Genomic DNA, 18,702 nt, shown 5'->3' with positions numbered 1-18,702 from the left:
GCCTGCACCATAGGATGATCCAAACCGTCCATTAGATGTGCCACAACCTAAATAGGTTGTGCCCCAAAAAGCATTTCCATAGGTTGATCCTAACCCTCCGATCAGAATGTTAGAGGGTTGATCCTAACCCTCTATAGATCGAAAAAAGTTGGTCGGAAGTCCGAAAAAAGTTTCGAACTTCCGAATGGAGTCCAGTAGAATGGGCATGGTACTGGACTCCATTCGGAAGTCTGAAATTTTGTTCGGACTTCCGAGTAGGGCTAGTAGCCGATGGTACGTCCTCAGATTGTAGGGTTAGGATGATCCGATGGAGCTAATTTTTTTGGCACACCCTATATATGTGAGGGCCCATCAAATGAACGCCTTGGATGATCCAAACAATATGGGCCCACTGTGTACCTCGGAACCACTAGGGAACCACATTTTATACCTCGGAACCACTAGGGAACCACATTTTATACCCCGGAACTACTACGGAACCACATTTTATACCTTGGAACCACTAGGGAACCACATTTTATACCCTGGAACCATTACGGAACCACATTTTATACCTCGGAACCACTAGGGAACCACAGTTAATACCTTGGAACCACTTAACACCTCGGAACAATTATAATATGGTTCCCAAGTGGTTTCGAAGCCTATGTAATGGTTCCAAAAGGTTTCAAACACTCATGATCAGTTTCAAAATACTGTTAGAATGTTCCAATCACAAGTAGCACTCTTGAAACCATCATTTAGACTCTTGGAACCACTTAACACCTCGGATCAACTATAATATGGTTCCCAACTGGTTTCAGAACCTATGTAATGGTTCCAAAAGGTTTAAAACACCCATGATCAATTTCAAAACCAATTTCATACTATTAGAATGTCCCCATCACAAGTAGCACTCTTGGAACCATAATTTAGACTCTTGGAACCACTTAACACCTCAGAACAACTATAATATGGTTCCCAAGTGGTTCCGAAGCCTATGTAATGGTTCCAAAAGGTTTAAAACACTCATGATCAGTTTCAAAATACTATTAGAATGTTCCAATCACAAGTAGCACTCTTGGAACCATCATTTAGACTCTTGGAACCACTTAACACCTCGGAACAACTATAATATGGTTCCCAAGTGGTTCCGGAGCCTATGTAATAATTCTAAAAGGTTTAAAACATTCATGATCAGTTTTAAAATACTATTAGAATGTCCCAATCATAAGTAGCACTATTGGAACCATCATTTAGACTCTTGGAACCACTTAACACCTCGGAACAACTATAATATGGTTCCCAAGTGGTTTCGGAGCCTATGTAATGGTTCCAAAAGGTTTAAAACATTCATGATCAGTTTCAAAATACTGTTAGAATGTCCCAATCACAAGTAGCGCTCTTGGAACCATCATTTAGATTCTTGGAACCACTTAACACCTCTGAACAACTATAATATGGTTCACAAGTAGTTTCGGAGCCAATGTAATGGTTCCAAAAGGTTTAAAACACTCATGATCAGTTTTAAAATACTATTAGAATGTCACAATCACAAGTAGCACTCTTAGTACCATCATTTAGACTCTTGGAACCACTTAACACCTCGGAACAACTATAATATGGTTCGCAAGTGGTTCCGGGGCCTATGTAATGGTTCCAAAAGGTTTAAAACACTCATGATCAGTTTCAAAATACAATTAGAATTTCCCAATCACAAGTAGTACTCTTGGAACCATCATTTAGACTCTTGGAACCACTTAACACATCAGAACAACTATAATATGGTTCCCAAGTGGTTTCAGGGCCTATGTAATGGTTCCAAAAGGTTTAAAACACTCATGATCAGTTTCAAAATACTATTAGAATGTCCCAATCACAAGTAGTACTCTTGGAACCATCATTTAGACTCTTGGAACCACTTAACACCTCAGAACAACTATAATATGGTTCCCAAGTGGTTCCGGAACCTATGTAATGGTTCCAAAAAGGTTTAAAACACTCATGATCAGTTTCAAAACCAATTTCATACTATTACAATGTCCCCATCACAAGTACCACTCTTGGAACCATAATTTAGACTCTTGGAACCACTTAACACCTCGGAACAACTATAATATGGTTCCCAAGTGGTTCTGGAGACTATGTAATTTTTCCAAAATGTTTAAAACACTCATGATCAGTTTCAAAACCAATTTCATACTATTATAATGTCCCAATCACAAGTAGCACTCTTGGAACCATAATTTAGACTCTTCGAACCACTTAACACCTCGGAACAACTATAATATGGTTCCCTAGTGGTTCCGGGGCCTATGTAATGGTTCCAAAGGTTTAAAACACTCATGATCAGTTTCAAAACCAATTTCATACTATTAGAATGTCCCCATCACAAGTATCACTCTTGGAACCATAATTTAGACATGCTTGAAGCTATGTTTATCACCCAAGTAGTTTAGTAAGTAATGGTATTATTTTTTGGGAAATGTTGTCTACACTACTGTATTTTGATGAGGGCACTCCTCACTTAATTAAAAGTACGGTATGGCCCCCACATAGGATGATCCAAACCGTCCATTGATTGGGCCACAGCCTAAATGGGTTGTGTTCAAAAAATCATTTCCATGGGTTGATCCTAACCCTCCGATCTATAGAGGGTTAGGATCAACCCTCTAACATTCTGATCGGAGGGTTAGGATCAACCTATGAAAATGCTTTTTGGGGCACAACCGATTTAGGCTGTGGCCCATCTAATGGACGGTTTGGATCATCCTATGGTGCGGGCCATACAGTACTTTTAATAAAGTGAGGAGTGTCCTCATCAAAATATGGTAGTGAGGATAACATTTCCCATTTTTTTTCCAAAGAACAATGGCTGTTTTTTAAGTTGGCAATGGCTGTTTTTCATCAACCCAGGTATTGGCAATGGCTGTTTCTCACGTTGGAACTTGCTTGGGGAAGAAGAAAGAAAAGAAAAGGTGGTAGGTGAAATTGCTTAGGGATTAGATCCTACATAGTTGGTGGGAAAAAGCAAAGGGGGGGTATTTTCGTCCTAAATGGTCTATTTTCATACATGACAGCCCTTTTTTTATAGATTTGAAATGTCCACCCTTTGTTCACAATTCAGCATAAACTTTGCATTTTTTTAATAATTTTCCCTAGTTACTTCTATGCTCTTTCCTAAAAGGCACTTATAATCCTACGATCTAGGTCCTAGCACTTTCGCTTTATTAACCGTTGCGTCCACAACCCTTCACTCCTACCATTTGGTTTTGGGATGGTTGGTAGTGCCATGATCCTACAGTGATAATGGCACATTTGATTAATTGTTGATGGTTTTTTTTAAAGCAAATGGAAAAAAAAGATAGTTACTTCTATGCTCTTTCCTAAAAGGCACTCATTGGACCTCACTTTTACCTCATTTACATTAGGGGGTTTAGTTGTGGCAGATTTAGGTGATCGGTGTCTTTTTTTTCGAGAACTCTCAAATGCACCTTTAGTGGCAAGTTCCAAAAATCACGATGTGCGAACTTAGAGTCACAAAGTATAAGAAAATAACCCACGCCTAATGTTCACCTCAAACAAGTGAAACTCTCTGTTTGGTTGTCAAAAACCGGGCATCTCATTAGAATTTGGTGTGAATTATAAATGCCGCCCGTCGTTTGGTTGTGTTTTTCAAACCCGATGGTCAAAACACCCACAAGAATGTCGGGACACGGTCGGCCCACGTGGCTCTCCAATGAGAACCGAATGGCAAGGCCCCAAAACCGAGTTTTTTCATTAGAATTTCAACCGGAATGGGCTTTTTAAAACGGCGGATGAGGCTCCAAGCACTGATTCGTCGTATATCTTCTTGCGAAATTCTTGCAACCAAATGACATTTGGGAATTTAGTTCCAACCATGGTTTTAAATTTCGACTGAAATCCAGACCGAAACCGAAGTTTCCCGAAATTCCATTTTTCGCCATTCGGTCCGAAATTTTTGATTAAATGCACCATTTTTCGTCATTCAGCCCGGAATTTCGAACCAAAGTACAAAATTTCGGTTTTCTGTAGGGTCTGAAACTGTTACCGAAACCGAAATTTTAAACCATGGTTCCAGCGAAATTCTAGTAAGCATCCCTACAACCAAACGGTACTTCAAAACCCCACCCCCATAAGGTCCTTTGACTGCCATTCTACACAAATCCACTTTGACTTCCCATTCCCGGCGAGATTCACAAACCAATCAGACCCTCAAGCGAAATCGTGCAACGGCAGTGAAACAAACGACACCGGCAGTGAAACAAACGACACAAGTTATCCCCTCTCCCTCCCTCTCTCTCTCTCTCTCTCTCTCTCTCTCTCTCTCTCTCTCTCTCTCTCTCTCTCCCCCTCCGCCCTCTCTCTTTTATTTCCTTCATCATCAAGACCTAGCTGCTGCCATTTTCGGCATGCACTAGAGAGTTTTGATGACTTTTACTGAGGAAACACCCCCTGGGGAGGCTCCTCCTCCTCCTCCTCCTCCTCAAGACTCGCAAGGTGATGGGGTATGAAAAATAGCAGCCTATTAGCTGTCGACACGTGGCCCCAGGATGGCCCACCGCAAATCCCATGTCAGCACAGGGGTAGTTCGGTAATTGTCAGAGAGTAGGTGAACTCAAACCTATAGCAGGCTGACACCTGTCCTGGGGGTAGGTAATCCAACCACCCCAGGTTTTCCCCTATAAAAGGGCTTTCAAAGCTCAAACAATCAATAATAACTTCTCACCCACCACTTTTAAACTCGCTCTGGACTCCTGCTCATACTGACTTGAGTGTCGAAGGGCCTGTCCAGAGCACGACTCCGGGTTGGTCTTCTGACCTCGTTTGCTCCTTGCGCAGGACTCAGCTCCTTAGCTCCTTCACTTCGGTTCTTCGGGTCCTCCAGCTCAGCTCTTACGTCACTGCCGTATGTGTTACCGATTTTAGGCCTAACACAAGGCTTCCCTCCTTTGCCCACATCAGAGCCACCATTACCTCTCAAACCACCTCAGGTTTCTCCCAAAACAGCCTTGCTCAGGGTAAGTGGTGTGAGCTCTTTGGAAAAAAGAAAAAATAAAGCCATCGATACCAAGATTGATTTCTACACTTGCATTCAAACGGAGGAAGGAATCCTCAAGGCCCGGTTTGCTGATGGAGATTTTGAAGTTGCTAAATCCAAATGGGGATAACTGTTTAATGGGATATTTCCTTGGGCGAAGACCCTATTTTGTGGCTCTGAGAAACCATCTCCTCCAAAAATGGCAACTCAAAGGAGATGTAGAAATCATAGCTCTCCCCAATAGTTTTTTCCTTTATAAATTTACACTTGAGGAGGATTGCACCAAAGTTCTAGAATCCGCCACAACATATAGGGGGAGAGCCCTGATCCTTCAAAAGTGGTCACCAGATTGTGCTCTTAAGAAGCTTAATCTAACATCCATACCAATATGGATCAAATTTCCTGCATTACATCTCAAATATTGGACCCCAATAGGATTGGGTAAGCTTGCTAGTTTAATTGGTCGCCCTCTTTATATGGATTCAACAACTGCTGAAGCTTCAAGGCTCAGTTATGCACGAGTCTGTGTGGAAGTTTCAGCAGAAAATCCCCTACCAGACATCATTCATATGCAAACCCCATCAGGTGACGAAACCTAAGCAGTAGAATATGAGTGGAAACCTAAAGCCTGCTCTCTTTGCAAGGACTTCAGCCACATAGTTGGAAGATGTGCCCACAACCCAATGAGTCTCCCATCTTTCACCCCCAAAGGCAGACAAGAATGGGTAAAGAAAAGCACTCATGCTGCCCCACCAAAAGAAAAAGACACTGAATGTGTTCAAAGCCATCAAAACCTCCTAAGGGAGAAAGTTATAATATCAGAATGCCCAACCCAAATTGGAAACAATTTCAGTATTCTAGACAATCTAGACCCTGAAGCATTGTCCAACATTGAGCAAAACAATCGGAATTTGACAAAAGAATTTAACATACTTCAAGACCTAGACTCAGAAGCCATAAAAGACAATGCAAATCAGGACTCAGATGCAATGACGGATGATGAAGAGAGTGAATAGGACTCTGGATCAGAGGACCACTCCGACCCTGAAGAGGTTTCCTCATTAGAATCCTCCTTAGAATCCTCCTTAGAAAAGGAGGACGATCAAAAAAACACAAAAGGTCCCAAAAAATCTCCCAAAAAGAATGTATCTTGGGGGGATGAACGTAATCAAGTCCACCTGATTCCAGTCGAGCATGAGGATAGTGGTGAAGAAGAGACTCCAGAACATGAGGAATCAAATGAATCATGTCAAGAAGTTCACACAAAAATTGGCAAAAACGCTTACAAAGAGCCCACCATACGCCTTCCAAGTATTGAACATTTTGATCTCTTAGGCTTAGTGTTTGTCGTTTATATGTGGTGAGCCTTGGTTATCCCTCTCTAGCATGTTCCGAGTTAGGGTTGGTTTTGTGCTTTTATTGTATCATCTTTCTCTTTATCTACTAAATCGGTAGGGGTCCCCTCTAAACCCCAGCTTACCCATAAAAAAAAAGTTTCGAAGAGATACACGAACGGAATATTTTGTGACGTTCTTTTATAACCAGAGATGAGTAAGATTTACAAAAAGACTTACTGTCATATTTGGCATTTTCTACCCCCTTCCCTCTTTCTCTAGTATTTGAATCGATAACAAATCTATAGTTCGTCATCAAGACCATGCAACTTCCATTCTTTAATGTTGCTACCCCCTTATCACTTTCTGTAGGTTTTAATCTACCTAAACCCTAGATTTCTATCTTCTCCATCACGTTCTTCCATGAATTTTTCCCATGGATCTTTCAGTCAGTCTGTTCTGATATATATATATATATATATATATATATATATAATTTTCTTTGATGCTACCATATTTTTCAGATTGAGTTATTATTGTTAGGCAAGGCTTCTCCATACGTTCTGTTGTAATCCATGCTCTTATAGAGGTGAAAACTTTGACTATTTAAAACCTACATTTGCCACTTTTGAACACCGGTATATTTTGAGTTTTGCTCCATGGAATATCTTTGTAGATCACATATGGTTCTTCACATAGCTTTTTTGTATTGAGAGTTTCAACAGTCAATTTTTTGTATGTTTTGACATTTTTTTACTTTCCAAATTTTTTAATATGTTGTTTTTGATCTTTTGAAATTTGTATCAATATTATGCAACTTTTGATGACATTGAAAATTACTAAATACATGTGACTAAGTCTAGTGTGTTTTTCCAAAGAAGTTTTTGCAGATTACATTGCTAAGAAAACCATCAATAACTGACTAAATACTAACACCAAACCAAATACAAATAATAATTTATTTTTACACTAAAACAAGAGTTAGAGCATATAAAACTTTATCCCAGGACAATGCGCAAACTAAAACATTTATACAAGAATTGCTAAATGCATATCTAGTACAGACTAAAACATTTACTTTCAAGAGTCTGCTACCCATTCTTCAACCAAAGGGGTAGCGTGGGTAGCATGGACCTTCGCAGGTGCCTGCAAACCATTCTACAACATCATCAATGCAACGAAAGCAAAGATATGAGTATAGCACGTTGTCTTGTCAAAGCGTACGACCTATTGTGAAAATCAATGAAGAGATTGCAGACTCATCCGAAGAACGCCACTCATGCTAATTGGCTAAATGCTTTGAATGAGATCTCAAACTTAGAACATGATCTACGGTATGGGCTCATGAGTTCTTAAATACACCACAAGACAAAAAATAACTTATTGGAATGGATGTAGAGACTCGTAGGACTTTTTGAGATACATGTATGGATGTAGAGACTCATAGGATTTTTTGAGAGCGTAACGATCAATTTATTTTTTAGACTCGTCAAGATTCTTTGAGAGATATTTTTTGAGATTTTTTAGTATTGTGAAGATTTCTTTTGTTTGTTGGACATTATGATTTGGGAAGATAAATTATTGACTTCAATTTGCTATATTGCCATCAGTGCTAAAAGATGCCTTGTTCTTAAGATTTTTCTCTTTCCCGGTTTATTTATTTCTTTAAATACAAAATTGATCCAGTTTTGTATTTGCATAACATGAATGTATGATATGAATTCTTATTTTGGTTGTCGCAAGTATCGTGTATATTTTAGAGTCATCCAATTTTTTTTGATGACTATAGGAAGGTTAGAATTATGGGCCACACGCTGTGGGCTATGCATGTGGTTGGTCTATAGGAGATTGAACTACATTTGTCTATGTCCTGTGATGTATTTTGGAGTTTTAAGTGATGAGATTTACTATGTATACATTCTTAAGCCATGTAACATTTTTGAAGTGTATACTCTTATAGAGCAAAAATAACTTTTAAAGTAAAATCTGACATTTTAGGCCTAAACTCCTCCTTTATTTGGAGGCATTTGTAGGGCTCACAAATGCACGCTATTATTTAGATCCATTAGTAAGGCCAAATAACCCACAGGGTAATGGTAAAAATCAAATGTTAAACCTCTAGGACTTCAAAGTCATGTATTTGTTGATGACTAACATGCGATTTAAATGTCAGTGTGACTCTTAAAAGTTCTCACTAAAGTCCATCTAAGTACTAAGAATCCCAAGTGTCTGAACATTCAAAGTCCAAGTCCCCAAAGTGTCATGACAAATCGGTGAAGTTCATTAGAGATTTATAATCCTGCACGACTAAACGCACCTTATTAGATACATTGATCCAAAGGCATAAGTCTCACAAGATACTATTGAGAGCACCTTGATCAAATGATCCTAGATCCTTGATTGAAAAAAGCCTCATTTAGGGTTTTGCCAAGCGAAGACTAACAATTTATTTTGTAGTTCTATATCTCTTGCATAGGATGTCCATTCGGGATGCGACCAAGACCTTGTGAGTTGCCTCATGATGTTCCACTAGATCAACGATCTTGATTATATATCTATATATGCCACTCTGCCTCCCTATAGGATCCACAAATTGCGCTTTACCATTGATTGTAAAAGTGACTTTCTGTTGTTTTTCTTTTCTCTTTTGGAAATTGTGCCAATATCAAAATAAGGTTGGGCTGATAAAATTTCTCTAATGAAAATGCCAAATTAAAACAAGGGGTGCCAGTACCATTTCCCTTTTGATATACACGTCAATAGTGGGCTAAGGATTCGGGTCTATCCTATGCCAGCCATAGTTCTTTCCAAAATAGTAAATTTAGATTTCAACTCAAATGAAATCTGACCCAATTAAATGGTTTGCATGCGTGATGCATAGATATGCAATGTATCTGTTTGGGGGGCAAAAATCATCTGACAGGCATAGTTCTTTCCAAAATAGTAAATTTAGATTTCAAATCTCAAATGAAATCTGACCCAATTAAATGGTTTGCACGCGTGATGCATATATATGCAATGTATCTGTTTGGGGGCAAAATCATCTGACACCATGCCTAAATGAGACAAATTGCCATACTCTCCTGCTCCAAAATTGGAGCTCCTAGTCTTGTTTATTACATTTTTGCCATTACAAAATGTTGGGCACTCACTTAGGACTTAACCCAAGCTAAAAAGTGGAATAATTTTTACCTTGAGTTGGTAGAAATAACTTTTGATACTGACATTTGAGATAAGGGAAATGATATTTGGCTATCTATATTTTTATAATAACCTGTTTCTAAAGCAAATGCCAAATTTATTTCAAAATATTTTAACATAATAAAATACTAAAACATCTCTCTCTCTCTCTCTCTTGTGCACATTGTTGCATGCCTTTTCCAATATTTGAATCACTACAAGAAATACACTCATTGGCGATATACAAAATTCGCTGCCAAAGCCACAAAATCTGTGGCTATATGTTTTTTAGCGACAAAACTTCTGCCACAATAGTTGGTGTCGCTAAATTAATTTAGCGACGGATTTTATGATGGTTAACTAATTATTAAAGGTTGATATAATTCCCAAAAAGCTATCGTAAGCCAACAAAAAAAGTATGAGGAGGCAGCTGAACAAGTTTGAAATGCCATTATCAAAGCAAGGGATCATGGATATCATTTCCCTTCCGAGATATTGAGAAAAAAGGTCGAGAGTAGTAGTATTTCCCGATAAATAAATCATTGAGCATTCTTAGCAGCTAGAGTGGAATCTTTATATGACAAAAGGGTTTTCATAGTTGCACGTGCTATATATCAATTTAAGTTTCATGCCGATTTAATTAAATAGAAATTTAAGCTTAAAGATGATTTAATTAATCCTTATTTGAAGCAAAAGATTTGGGAGATTCGGAAGAGGTAACCTACAACTATAATTGATCCAATTTTAAGCCAAAGGTTGTTGATTGGCGTTTACAGTTAATCCATTTTTTTATTCACCGCAAAAGATTAAATATCGATTATCAATCTGATTATTTTGTTAAAACTATATAGCAATGATCACAAGTTAATAATATGAGAGCGTACATCCATTATGTGTAAAATTGTGTCCTTAAGTCGTAGCAGTATTGAGTTTGACGACGATTTAGTGAAGATTTGGAAGCACTCTTTCTAGACTCCCTTGCGGTGGAAATTTGTTGATAATTGTCACGACAAAGATTCGAAGAAATAAATTGACTCACTTATAATCTGAATTGATTGACAATCATTGACCAAGATTCGAAAAGATAAGACCTCCAGACTTACATGCAAATCTAGGATCTCATACAAATCGGAGCTCCTCGATCTCATGTCAAAATTACCACAAATCACTTTAATAAAGTGATCGGGCCAATGGAATGATTTACACTAGCATCTATAATGACAACTGGAGACCCCTCCGCCGAACACGCAGACGCACACCCGCACACACTTGTTAACGAACTAATAGAACTCTCCGAACTTCGTGGATTGATGTAATCAGCCCATGCACGCAACCAAAATAACACCGCCTCCTCCCAAAAAAACCCTTGATAATTACCGAACTAACCTAAACTTCTATCTTCTCTGACAAACATAAACACTCCCCAGATAACCAAAATAACATCATCTCGTCCAAAAATTATTGTATTAACGTAATCCCTAATCAAAGTTCCACACTACATCTAATCAACATTCATACTTCAAAGAGAGGCATATGGCCCAATTCACTAATACTCCTAGCGGATCACCATAAAATTTTGTATTTAAAAAAAAAAATGTTGTTGTATGACTATTAGTTTATAATAAACTTATATCGAAACATATTTAGATAAATAGAAATATGTCAAAATTTTGTAACTAGGGATTTGCTAGCGTCCATAGCAAAAGGCATTTTTCGGATGGCATGTTTGCGTGTGAGAGCAGCCACAGAGGGTCACTTTTCAGCGGATTTTGTCTTCATTCATGAGGTGGCTGCTCTCACATGCAACAGCCCATCCGCGAAATGCCTTTTGCGATGGACGCTAGCAAATCCTATGTGACTAGTAAAAGGATTATAATCAACTTCACTATAACAAGACATAGGTGACGTTATAGTAATTGCCTCCCTATATGAAGGGCATTTTAGTAATCAGCATGCACCTGCTTAATAAACATCAGGTGCATTTTGGTAGTTTTTATAGTACAACAAATCCAAAAAGATTTGCAAGAGGGAGAAACACGACTCTTTGGGCTTATAAATACCGAACCAAAAAACGTAATCAGACACTGCAAACGTGCGAGAGAGCTTTGTTCGAGAGAGTGTTTGAGCTTTGTCCTCTGAATTTATTTCGTACTTCCCCTCCGGTCATTAGATTTCGGTGAGAAATAGGTAATTTTCTGACAGGTATACTTGTCGTTCTTTTCATCCTTTTAGCTCTTTTTGACGTTATGCATGTCTCGTTTTTATGTAGTTTTACTCTCTCTCTCTCTCTCTCTATTAGGTTTTGGTTTTGAATATTCTTGCAATGAGAATGATGCTTTGGGTTTTATGTTATGAGCTGAGAAATCTTTGTTTCGTTTTTATGGAGAAAATCTCTAGACCAATTTGTTAGTACCATGTCATGTTTTTTTAGAAGTATTGATTAGTTTTATTTAAAAATATAAGGTTTGTAGCTGTTGCATGTTTAATAGGATTTGTATTCTTTGTTTTTTATTTTGGTGTTGGTTCGAGTTTGCTGGGAGAAAATCTCAAGATCAGTTCTTACTAGTATGTCATGTTGTTTTTCAAAGTCTTGATTAGCTTGATTTCAAAATCTAGGGTTTTTAGCTGTGGCATGTTTAGTAGGATTTGTTTTCTTTTTTGTTATTGTTGTTTTTATTTTTATTTTTTATGTTCGTTTGAGTTTGCATGGCGTCTTTGAATGGGTTAGAAGTAAGGATCAATCATTTCAAAATCTTCATTTTTTTATTATTTTATTTAATTATCATTTCATTATTTTATTTAGACTTTGGATGCACATTTGTGATTGCATGGTTTATTTGAGTACGCGATTTTATGGGTTATTTGAGTACTATTTTTTTTTTTTTGGTGGTTGGTAAGCTGGGATCAAACCTGCGACCTCAAGGTTGAGATACAAAGCATCAATCATTCTTTCTAACCCAATCGCTTGTCAAGAAAAGTACTCAAATACTATCTCTTACCCTATTTGGTTACTTTTCTTGACAAGTGATTGGGTTAGAAAGAATGATCTAATGTTTTTTTTCTTTCCTTTGAATCAATGCCTAGTGTTTTTTTTTTTTCCATTTTTCTTTTTTCTTTTTTCTTTTGTTCTTGTTCGTGTTTGGATGACTTATTATAGCACTGTGTTTTGAAGGTCTTGCTATTTTACATCATTCATAGATGGTGTATTTGATAGACTATGAGGAATTATTTATGTAATCTCCACTTTGTCTTTTATTTCTATTTTAATAATCTATCATTCATTAAGATGGGAGTTTTCTAATTTTAGAAAGAAAGCATCCTTTCGGGTGTGATTGCGGCGGTTCGATTCAGGTTAGAGTTGACTTGTTCTAATGATTATGTCCATACACCATTGATGGTAGTCTCTAACGTATTTAGGCTCGACTTGTCAATAAATTCCATTCATACAGTTAATTGTTGAATTATTTATTCCAGCTGAGTTGTAGAATTGTTTATTCCCGTTGAGCTGTAATCTTCATTAATTTTTAATTCTGTTTTACTAACCTTTCATCTAGTAAAGAGAAGCTGTGAGTTTTCTAATTTTAGAAAGAAAACATCCTTTTGGTTTTGATTGCGTCGGTTCGAGTCGGATTAGAGTTGATTTGTTTTAATGATTATTGCTATACACCATTGATGGTATTCTCTAACGTATACTTAGGTTCGACTTGTCGATATATTCTATTCATGAACTGAAATGCTAGCAGTTGCCTCTCCTCCTTAATCCATTTTGGATTGCAATTGCTGCATTTTTTTGCAAGTCTGCTAACTTTCTTTTCTAGTACATATTTTTCTTTTTTTCTTTTACAAAGAAAATCATTTTAAAGTTACAAAGAAATTACTTAAATTTAGTGATTCAAAGCTTGGGGAGTTGGCAATGAATTTTTATTTTCTCAACAATGTTGCTCAATGTTTGTGCCATAAGTGCTAATAATCTCTTTATACATATACATATACACATGTGCAATTGCTCAAACTTGATGCAAAACTGACTTTTACTTCTTGATACAGAGTCCAGAAAGTTTATGTGAAAGCATCTAAGTGGATAATATGGATTCGAGTAATAATGATGCTAGACCTTCTGTTGAACCATCAACCACTATTGATTCAACTATTATTCCTACTAGACTTTTAGTTGAAGCATTCACAAATGCTGAACCATCAATCCATAGGGATCCATCCAATATTGCTCCTACACCTTTGGTTGAACCGTCAACCAACTTTGTCCGTAGTGGAAATGCTCCTGCATCCGCCCGGCACAGAAATTCCTTTAAAAGAAGGCACGCAGAAGAGATGCCAATGCCACCCCCACTTGTGGTAATGCCACTTGCAGCAATGCCCCCACCACTTTCAATGCCACCCCTACTTGGACCCCCCACAGTGCTTTCTCCTACCATCCAATTAGAGCAGTGGGACCCTATGCCCTCTATTGTGTTAACTGTGGCAGCAAAAATGGGGAGACCTGGACCACCAGTCGGATTGGTAAACATAGGAATCAGTAAATATGCTTATCTTTTTCAGGTTGCTTTACCTGGCATTTCCAAAGATCACAGTAAGTTGGTTTTTCTTTCTTTTTATGCTCATCTTTATTTGTGCTAAGATGAATGTAAGTTTATATGTACATTATATTTTCAATTCAGTACATTTACTCCACCTTGCTTTTAGAACATATATGTTTGAAAAACATAACCCGCATAGCTGAGATTTGCTATTAATTCTATGGACTTGCAAGGAAATTTCACAGAAACCATTTTGCAGCTCACTTGTTATGGAGAACAGCCACCTCAGATGAATTAAATGAATAAGACAAAAGCTGCCACTGGGTGTATGTTCTCTCCTGAAAAAAGTGAGCCGTGAAGTGGCTTTCTGCGAAATTGTTTTGCAAGTCCCTTCTTTCTAATATTCCAAATTTCTGTTGATTTTCATCTGCCCCCTTAACCAATAAACTGCATCCCTCTTCATCTATGCATGTCGGTTCAGTTGTGAGGTCCGAAGTGATGGGAAGGTCGAACTTCAGGGGTGGACACCAACTGGCGAAAAAGTCCTCCTTAGAGATGTTTCTGGAGAGACCCAAGTGTTTGAGATGAAAACACAGCATCTCTGCGAGTCTGGCCCTTTCAAAGTTTCATTCAGCCTGCCAGGACCCGTAGATGCTAGGCTTTTCAAAGCAGACTTCTATGTTGATGGCATTTTTCATGCCATTATTATGAAAAAACACCAGCGAACCAACTCTCTAAGGTACATTCCATATACAAGGTAGAATGGGAACTAAAAGCCGTGGATTGCATCTGAATTCTCTATAAAGCAGAATAATTTCAAACTTTTCTTCTCTATGGTGTACTGTAGGGTTTATTACTTTTATTTTTATTTGAATGATATTGTTGGGTTTATTTGGACCTTTTTCCATTGCAAAATGGTTTTTTGGTAAAGTTGTTGTTTTTTTTATGGAAAAAAGGATTTGGTGCTTAAAACAAGACTTTTTGGTTTTTGCTGAGAGGCCAATGCTAAAAAGAAAGATTGTTATTCTCCTTCGCAATTAATTGAATCTTACTTCTGGCTCGTTTACATGATCAGTATCTCATGCATGGGATGTTCGTTGGGATGTGACCAAAAAATTGCCTTTTATTTCTCCTGTTAGAAGATAATTGTGGTTTCCAAGTTAGAGTTGGGTCACATTTTCATTTTTCAGAGTTCGGATTGACACCAACTCTTTCCCTATTAGGATTATATCTTTAGGAGAACTTATATGGTGAATCCTCACCTTAAAAAGTGCGCTGTTGTTGGATCAAATATCAAGGGTGGTACATGCCTACACCGATTTACATGCGCATTCACCAAATAAAATCTCCTATCTTTAGATAGATTCTCAAGCAAACATGATGTATTTAAGGGTTTTTTTAGGAATGACTGATTTTTTGAAACCAAGCAAAAAATGGATACAATAGGAGGGGACAAGACATTCCACTAAATGTATACCCTCCCTGCTAAGAAACACAACATGTTACACCACTAAAGAGACCCGAAAACAAACAGAAGTCATCTCTTTTAGCCATCTTATCTGCCATAGCATTAGTTATGAGATTGAATTCTAGGTCATTGACCCCACATAAATTGTGAATCTCCATGGTTCATGGTCCACGCAGCCCATGTCAATGCATTTCTAGATTCTCCTAAAATGATTAATGATTAAAATCCAAGACCTAGATTGAGTGAACCGTTTTAGTCTACACAATAGACATTTGGCCTCCTCCTCGTTAGAGTTGCAAATTCTGGTTGGACTCTTGAAGGGTTGAATCATGTTTCCTTTGTTATCCAATGGAGACATTTGGCTAACACCATTCTCTCCAGCAGGTGGCCACAAATAAAAGTACTTGTTAGTAGTTTTTCCTCTAAAGAAAATGTGTGCCCCGATTGTTTAGCGTGCAAACATTACCAGCCCTCCCCTATACTTCACCATTAGATTTACAATGTTTGGAAATTTGGAGCTCATGGACATAACTATTATTTGCTTATGGATGATGACTTTTGATGATTTTTTTCGATAATTTTCATATTTAATTAAAATTATAATTAACATAGCCTTTTCATCTTAAGAATCTTGTTAAGTCCACTAACCAGTTTGGGGCTCAAAATCCAAAAAATAACAGTGCCTTCCCGGCAGAGAGGTTCCTTGCTGAGGGAGACTACGCGACATGGGCACGGCAGGACCTGATGCCCGGACTCACCCTTCGGCAGGTATGTTCTAACCTTTTTCTTTGTCCATCCAGTTCCACTTGATTGCTTATGCCCTTTTAATTGTAATTCCTTCTTGACAGGCTCCAGTTGCCGATGTTGATAGAGATGCACCATCAGCTGAGGAGCCGGTTCCAGATGATGGCCACCTTCAACCTCAAGCTGAGAGAGTTGGGAGAGGGAGATCTGCATCGCCTGCTGGGAGAGGGCAACGTAGATCCACCTCGAGAGAGAGAGAGGGAAGAGGCCATTCGTCGAGCCATCACAATTGGAGAGCTTCCCTCCTCTTCACGAGGGTCCGTTCAGGATCTACGACACGGAAGCTCCACTTAGGACTTATGTTCCTCCACCTTCCACCAGGCCTCTGACTACAGCTCCCACACACCGGGCTAGCTTGATCCATATGCCTTCCACGAGCGCCAGCCAACGACCTCCTACCGATGATACTCGTCGACCTTCTTTGGATACTGGATGCTCGTCTTCTTCTTCCATTCCACCACACCAGGCCATGCCAGACCGCCGTGTTTCTCTTGTCCGAGAGGGCAATTTGAAGGAGGTACCGGTCCTCCTTCCTGAACCAGCTCTAGGATATTCGAACCCATAATTTTCACCAGGGGTAAGCTTCTTCACTCTCGAGCCTTTTCTTTTGCATTAGATATACGACTTTATCGTTCTGATATCATCCTCTTGCAGATGCAGCTTCCCCTTAGCCAAGGAAACATGCTTCTCTTGATGGTTGAAGGTCTGAAGGCCAAGATATGCGAGCTTGTTGTGGATGTATGATATAATGTTTGCATTTCTGCTTCTATGCATACAAATCACTTGCTTCCTGTCCATAACTCCTTTCTTCTACAGGGAGAGAGAGCTAAGGCAGAGAGAGACACAACAGTGGCCCGTCTTGCAGAGGTTGAGGCAAGAGCCAAGGCGGTAGAGGACGAGGCTCAGGACTTGAGGGAGGCAGTGTCTCAGAGGGATGAGAAGATCATGCTTCAAGAGCTTCACATTCGAGAACTGGTACAATTTATCTACTTTCTTGCATTCTTCTTTGTAGATTCTGTCCTTTGTTTTATTTGATTCCTCTATTTTTCAGCAACAACAGCTTCACGATGAAGACAACAACGTGGGCGGAGAGGAGTCTGATAGTGAGGCCACATTATCAACAGGACATGACGCGCTTGAGCTAGAGGTTCCTGATCTTGGTTATGGTGACACCCAGGCTCATAGAGACGTCCCAGCTAACACGGACGAGCAGCTCCACAATGATGACAAGGTCCAGGCTGATGAGCATACACATGTTCACGACCAGGTCCCAATTGGTGATCAGATGCGGGCTCAGGATCTATTTCCTATTGACGAGCAGGTGTGCGATAATGATCAGGTCCCGGCTGATGAGCAAATACCGATTGAGAAGCTGGCACAGTCCGATGATGATTGGAGCGACAATCATGCTATTACTTCAGTGCCGAAAGAGGAGGAAACAAATCTTGATGGCTTTCCTTTGAGGAAGAAGAGGAAGATTTTGACTGTTGAGGATGTAGGGATCGACCCTTCCTGGACATTGAGAGGCGGCGAGGCTTCGGGAACTGCAGAGGCCGAGCTTTCAGGCAAGATCATTCCTGCTTCTACCACTCAGGAGCCTCCTTCGACCATTATCTCCTCTACAGACGGTACTGTTCCGATGATTATGGAGCCCCCCATGACTCTAGACAGCTTGTCGGATGCAGACCTAGCTTTTGTTGATTCCTTGTTGGTCCAAATCACTCCACCCTTCGATGGTGACACCCAGATTTCTTCATCATCGGATGCAATCCCTCCAGAGAGCCTGCCTCCATAATCTACTGATGATCCACCCGTTGCTGCTACTCCATCTGCACCTCCACAGACCGATTCTGTTGCTGCACTGATAGCCTTTGATGGAGGGGACTCTACAGAATATTCTCCTTCCCTATGATCACAGACATGATTATTCTTTTATTTATTTTCTTGATGATTTAGCAGATTCTTTCTTTATTCTTTTTGGGTATATATACATTGGTTGATCCTCTTCTGGTGGATTTTATTTTGGTTATACACATGGTTACACATCTTTTTTATTTGATAAGTGCTAATAGTGCTCCTGTACCTTTGGTTAAAACATCCACAAACTCTAAACATAGTGGAAATGCTGCTATAGAACAATGACCCTCTCAAGTCCTAATAAAATCAATTTCCTAAGTAAGAGGTAAAAGGGGTACTCTCAAGTCCTCATAATATTCTAGTCTCTCTCTCTCTCTCTCTCTATATATATATATATATATATATATATATATATATATATATATATATATATATATATATATATATATCTCGTGTGCACATTGTTGCATTCCTTTTCCAATG

General features: G+C 38.8%; 1 protein-coding gene across 1 annotated transcript; it reads left to right on the top strand.

Moving 5' to 3' along the window:
- Positions 1–14,544: 14,544 nt before the first annotated feature.
- On the top strand, positions 14,545–18,333 carry LOC143847055 (uncharacterized). The gene is made up of 6 exons (XM_077355722.1): positions 14,545–14,829; positions 16,239–16,326; positions 16,407–16,939; positions 17,023–17,100; positions 17,179–17,337; positions 17,414–18,333. Exons 4-6 carry the CDS (start codon positions 17,044–17,046, stop codon positions 18,155–18,157), a joined length of 960 nt encoding a protein of 319 aa, XP_077211837.1. The 5' UTR covers positions 14,545–14,829; positions 16,239–16,326; positions 16,407–16,939; positions 17,023–17,043; the 3' UTR covers positions 18,158–18,333.
- The last annotated feature ends 369 nt before the right edge of the window (positions 18,334–18,702 follow it).

This window comes from Tasmannia lanceolata, unplaced genomic scaffold (assembly GCF_043159265.1).
Source record: "Tasmannia lanceolata isolate RefF3 unplaced genomic scaffold, GAP_Taslan_0.1 ptg000015l, whole genome shotgun sequence".
NCBI classification, from domain to species: Eukaryota; Viridiplantae; Streptophyta; class Magnoliopsida; order Canellales; family Winteraceae; genus Tasmannia; species Tasmannia lanceolata.
Note: the sequence above shows the minus strand (reverse complement) of the source record. Positions and strands in the feature narration are given on the sequence as shown.

What these genes read in the sequence shown, in the direction of transcription:
- LOC143847055 (XM_077355722.1), top strand. Translation starts at nt 17,044, where the DNA reads ATGCTTCTCTTGATGGTTGAAGGTCTGAAGGCCAAGATATGCGAGCTT. An exon ending in TATGCGAGCTTGTTGTGGAT is followed by an intron (nt 17,101 to 17,178) that starts GTATGATATAAT and finishes TTTCTTCTACAG; the next exon opens with GGAGAGAGAGCTAAGGCAGA. An exon ending in AGCTTCACATTCGAGAACTG is followed by an intron (nt 17,338 to 17,413) that starts GTACAATTTATC and finishes TCTATTTTTCAG; the next exon opens with CAACAACAGCTTCACGATGA.